This window comes from Eptatretus burgeri, chromosome 3 (genome assembly GCF_056783735.1).
Source record: "Eptatretus burgeri isolate ZD-2024b chromosome 3, Ebu_testis_v1, whole genome shotgun sequence".
Classification (NCBI taxonomy): domain Eukaryota; kingdom Metazoa; phylum Chordata; class Myxini; order Myxiniformes; family Myxinidae; genus Eptatretus; species Eptatretus burgeri.
This window is the reverse complement of record NC_140963.1, coordinates 59156569-59162568: the sequence shown is the minus strand read 5'-3', so window position 1 is coordinate 59162568 and position 6000 is coordinate 59156569. Positions and strand designations below refer to the sequence as shown.

At 45.5% G+C, this 6000-nt stretch overlaps 1 protein-coding gene across 8 annotated transcripts in view; it reads right to left on the bottom strand.

Moving 5' to 3' along the window:
* Window positions 1-6000, bottom strand: part of LOC147029991 (arf-GAP with GTPase, ANK repeat and PH domain-containing protein 1-like) — a 459947-nt gene that overhangs the window by 65514 nt on the left and 388433 nt on the right. For all 8 annotated transcript variants that reach the window (XM_085873585.1, XM_085873584.1, XM_085873587.1 and 5 more), the window contains one exon: window positions 2943-3168. In XM_085873585.1, coding sequence (XP_085729711.1) covers window positions 2943-3168 — 226 coding nt within the window. The remainder of the gene's footprint in view (window positions 1-2942; window positions 3169-6000) is intronic.

Sequence of the window (6000 nt, the reverse complement as noted above, 5' to 3'; positions counted from 1 at the left end):
CCTCAGCAGGATTCTTGGTCTTCGTGGGGTGCCACCAAAACCTATCAATCTGACGTCTAAACTATACTCTGGTACTGAGAGTGCTGTGAGATGTGGTGATACCATCTCTGACTTACTTCCAGTTGTGACTGGAGTTTTTCAAGGGTGTGCTGGCCCCCACACTTTTCAGTGCTTGTTCGGACTGGATTCAGGGGAGGATGTCAGAGCGATCAAGCTGCGGTGTATCGTTTGGAATGTCAAGATCTCTGACCTTGATTTCGCAGATGATGCAGTCATCTTTGCGGAGACTCTAGATATCCTTTTGGGGGCCCTCGAGGTGCTGAATGAGGAGTAGGAGCCAATGGGACTACAGGTTTCCTGGGTCAAATCTCAGATCCAGGCTTTCAATGACATCTTGGATGCTGCTATTCTGTCTGTACCTATTTATGTTGAGGATGTTGAGGTCACGGAGAGATTCACTTACCTTGGCAGTGATATTCATGTCTCTGCTGGTTATGAGCCAGAGGTCAATCGACGTCTGGGTCAATAGACAAAAATAATTTGCCCCTGAAGTGATTCAGGATTAATTAGGCAAACGGTTTGAATACTTATGCAATTGAGAATCATCTGATTTTCTGTTAATCTAATTTATTCACATTTTATCTGCATTTTTTAGCTTTATCACTTTTGAGTAGTTTGTGAAGATTCTATATAATAAGTTTTACTTGAAAGCATCATGAAATAAGCTTTGCTGGCATAAAAATGTTGCAACTTTGGAGAAGGTGAATCCTGTTATGTTTTGGGATAGTTTGAGGAATTTCAAAGGAAAGATAGGATTGTATAGAGTAGCTTGGTCCGTGGACGTGAAGGAGACATCCTCCATGTAAATTAAGTAGGGAAACTGTGAGCCTGAGTATTACCATGCAAGGGGTGGTGGTGTGTTAAATGAAGTAGGGCTTAAGGATAATTTCTCCCAATACGTGATTCATCCCCTGTGAACTTTCCTATGTTTTTGTGCTTCAAGACCGGCGATAAAAAGGGATCACGTCCTTAAAACAACAACTGAGCTGCACGTCCAAGGAGGAAAGAAACCGTGCCTCCAGGGGTGACAACTAGCAAACCACATCCCCGGAGTGGATGATTGATGGGCGTGACGTCAGAGAGGAGAGTTAGGTTCAGAGCGGGATACCAAGGACATACAGAAGCGAGAGAGGCAGAGATGGCGGTTGAAAGAGAAGGGCATTACGGCTGGCTTCCCCTCAACACGGTGAAGAAGACTGCACGATTCTTGTGTTCATGCTGAGGCAAATTGGCTTGCGTAGTGGAGCAAGATGCTGGCCATTGACTGTTGGCTGGTTTGTGAGACCAGCTTTGAAGCCTCGTGTTGTGCCATCAGGGAAAGTGACGGCACCATTTTTTGCAGAGGAGTGGCGTCGGCAAGTGCGATCGACGAAAGAAGTTGCACGGCGGTTTCTGAGCCCTGGTGTTGAGTATCGCTGCTCGAATTACCTCCTGTACGTTATCCCGCCCAGAGAGCGGCAGGGCATCATTTTGGGCGCATTTTCCCACGCCGTGACAAAGCGGTTTGGCGACTTTTAAGCTTGAGAAACTCATCTCTGGGCACACAGCTACGTGCGGGATACGGAGATTTTTTTTTCCTTTATTATTCTGTCCCCTTGTCTGTATTAAAGTCTGTGTGGAGGCACCTTGAAATTAGATTGTTTTCCCTCACGTTCTGTTTTTATTATTACACTTTGAATTATTACCATTGTAAATATATTTGATTCATTTTCATTAAACCCCATATTAATTTAAGTTGCTTGTGTTGTCTGATTGTCGTGGGTTCGAGAATAAACCCCTGTACCGTGCTTCCGTATTTGCCACCCTCCTGTTCCCCGCGTGCTATAATCTCCCGAGAATCTCGGCCATTTGCCTCCAAAGGGAAATCACTCGGCTATCCGTCCAGGTAGGGGCAAACCCCCCTGGATACGACAATACTTTTGCAGGACACTGTATCTCTTAATGGTGAAGAATCACTTAAAAAAATTCTTGGATCTGGATCCAGATCTGGCTCTTCACAAAAATCTAATCAATCCTCCTTGGCACACAACCAACTAGTACATCAAATTTCATCTGAATCCGTCCATAACATTTAGAGATATTATGCTCACAGATAGACAGACAAACAGACAGGGGTGAAAACATAACCTCTGTCCACCTTTGGTGGTGGAGGTAATAATGAATCACATCCCCTTCCCTCCACTTATGTATGTAATCCAACTGCACAAATTTGAGAGACATTTTTCTCTTTTGATTATAAAATGCATGCATCACAGGCTTTATTCATCCACAAGTTATCTTTTTCCATATTCGAACTTCAAAGTCTCAAAAACTCGCGATTCAGCAGCTTTGTTCACGCGTTTGTTGTTGGAATTGTTACACAAACTTTATACAATGGTTGTTAACCTATAAGGATTATTTTTAAATACTTGAAACAATACAACATGATCGACAGGTAAGGTAAGGCCATGACAGCTTGGGTCAAATGAGGGGTAAGGAGATCTCTGAGGGGAATTGACCAATGATCATCACCCAAAATATGCGGTGTGCAATGGTCAAAGGGATCCTCGAGTCCACATTTGCACAAACCCTGTGAAGTGCTGTTTCTGCCCTAATGGCTTTATCAGCAGGAAAAATTGGTCAATGAGAGGATGTGTAGATAACTCCCCTCCCTCCCCCTCCACACTTAAAGGACACCATGAATACAAGGGGAAACATTTCTGAACTACTCAATCAACTACTTCATTTGGAAGGAGCTTGAATGCTGAAAATATTGCTTTGTATAGTCCTATACAAAGCAATATTTTCAGCTTGACAACACAAGAAAAACAACCCATTTAAACAACTAAGCAGTAGCTCAGAAATTATGTGACACAAGGCAAAAGAGGTTTTCAGAAACTCACCGTGGAGAGTCTGGAGAGGGTTTTGTTGCTGTAGAAGGCACTTCCCCCTCCCAAACACTGTTCGCAAGAGCATTTCCCATCGTCATCATGACAGCAACAAGCTCAGTGGGCCAATCATCAAGGTCCAGTGAGCGCACACGAGAGAGGTGAGTGCCGAGATTGCGGTGTATGCCCGAGCACTCGATACACATGAGGGCACCCAGGTTGAGGCTCGCCCAATCAGGGTCTGCACGCAAAGTCGGAAGACTTGTTTCAAAACGCTAACATAGAACTATAAGCTTCATCCAAAAGAATCTACCACCTGACCTTGTGTATGGACTGAAAATATTAATTGATAAAAATGGGATTTTATGGAAAGAACTCCATTCAGGGTAGGGTTGATGAAGATTAAATATTTTTTTTTGTACACAGTGTCAAGGCTCATGGAGGAAATAGAACGCAGAACGGATCAGGAAGAAACAGCACAAAAAGAACAGAAGAAAGAGAGGGGCCAGGAACACACCAACAAGGTTGAGGGACAAAATAGAGGGAGACTTGGAGAAATACAGGATGCAGGGAAGTATGAGGGCAAGTGGAGGACACAGGGTGTAAAGAAGATGTCTACAGCTGCAAACTCTCAATCACAGAAGTGGAAGGGAAAACTGGAAACTGGGAAATAGGTGGGCTTGCAGAGAGTTAATGTGGGTGGAAAAGAAAAGAAATTTGGTGTGGATGGGGGATGACATGAGATTGTGGTGAACAGCTGTGTTGAAGTCCAGGAGGGAAGAATGACATTGAAGGGACTGAGGAAGTTCACAAGATGGGGGGTTACTGGCAGACAGCGTTTGCCCCACAGAAACCTTGGGGGGGGCACGGAGGAGAAGAGGGTGCAAGACTAGAAGAAAGGGGGGAAGAAGGCAGTGAGACCACTGACATGTGGTGTGAAAGTGATAATTGCAGACTCAGCTTCATCGTGGGAGATTCCAAGGATATTGAAGGCCTTGGTAACTACAGCATCAAGCTGAACAAGGTCACCAGGCCAGAGGAGAGGCATTACTCCATTAAGCTGTGAATGAAGGCCATGGAGGTAGATAATTGTTCAGGTGTGCCAAGGAAGAACTTTGCATGATGGAGGATGCCCAGTCAGTGAATGTATTTGGACACCAACTTAGAACTTAGAAACAAAATGAGAAATTACATGAAAAAGGTGCAACAACAGATCCCTGCAAGGAAAGACCAATCAGCCTTCTCCCAATCATCAGCAAGGTGATGGAATTCATCATCGCTTCAGACATTAAATCCTTCCTCTTCTCCAATGGCTTGATTTCTAATCATCAATTTAGTTTCAGACCAGGTCACTCTACCCTGGATATGCTGCTTATGCTCTCCCAACAATGGATGGAAGTACTCAATGCCAGACAGGAAATCAGAGCCATATCTCTGGACATATCACATGCTTTTGACAGGGTCTGGCACCCTGCTCTGCTAACCAAACATTCTTCCTATGGTATCCAAGGCCATCTGCACTCATGGCTCGCAGACTTCGACTCCTGTAGCAGTCAACATGTGGCCCTAAACGGAGTTCTCTCATCCCCTCTTCCTGTCCAGGCTGGAGTTCCTCAAGGTAGCGTTCTGGGCCCTGTTCTTTTTCTAGTTTTCATCAATGATCTCTCTGACTCTCTGGAAAATCCTCTTTATCTCTTTGCTGATAACTCCATCCTCTGTCGTACTATGCCATCCATCAGACCGGCAAACCGCAGCTTCTTCGCTCTCTGCAGATCTGGGTAAAATCACAAACTGGTCCAACATGTGGAACACGTCTTTCAATCCTGACAAATCTCACACTCTCACGATGTCTCTCCGAAAGGAACGTTTAGAACCCCCCCCCCCGCTCCCCCATCAACTTTCTCAACAATCCTCTAAAAGAAGTCCTTTCATTCAAGTTTCTGGGTCTCACGATCTGCCATGATCTTTCCTGGGAGAGCCACATTTCCAACCTGGCCTCCAAAGTCAGTCTGGGAATCCTCCGTCGTGCAAATTCCTTCTTCGGCCCACCTGAGCTCCTGACCACATGCAAATATTTTGTCCGCAGCCTGATGGAGTACTGCTCTCTCCTCTGGGCTGATGACCCTGCCTCTCACCTTTCACGGCTTCACGCTGTGGAACTGAAGGCATTTAGGATCATTGGTATCTCCCGCGATGAAGCTGAGTCTTTGGGCATCTCACTCCCTCACTGCAAGCAGGTCGGTGGTCTTTCTGTCTTCTCCCGTCTCCTCTCCGGTATCGCCCCACCCTGCTCTGTCTGCGAAATGTCCCCACCATATTTCTGCAGGGCGCTCAAGGTCTGCCAACAACCCCCTCCTGGTAAAACTACCAAAATCACAAATCACTGCTCACCTTCACTCTTTCATTCCTCCTTTTTTCTCACCTTTGGAATAAACTCCCACACTCTCTTCAATCCCATTCTTCCCTCCAGGCCTTCAAAACAGCAGTTCACCACCACCTATCTTCCACCATCCAAATCCTCGATCTTTTCTTCCCCCGTTAATCCACCCCAAACCCACCTCCTTCAAACTCCCTGCTTTCCTTCCTGAAAGTCCCTGTAATATCCATCTTGTCTACCCCGTGTTCCCCACCCCATCCCCCTCCCTTCCACAGATCTCTGAATATCTCTGTTCCCCACTGTTTTGTCCTTCCTTCTTCCGCCTCTCTTGTCTCATGCCCCCTTTGCTGTGCATTGTGTGTTCGCTCTCAAACGAGCCTCGTAAATGTATACAAAAAAACAAACAAGAAGTGGTTTTACCCAAAAGATCATGGCTGATAGTGAGGCCCAAAAGTTTGAGTGACTGAACTTCTTCAAAAAGATTGTTAAGAAAGTAGATGGGAGGGTTCACAAGATGGTCTTTTTGGAGGCAGAGTGAGAGTGTGAATTTTGTCAGGAAAGACATATTCCGAGTGCTTGACCAGTTTATGATGCCATGAAGGTCTGCAGAGAGAGAAGAGGCTGCTGCTTGCCTATCGGAAGGATGAGGGATGTTACAGCAGAAGGTGAAGTCATCAGCAAAGACATAAAGAAGAT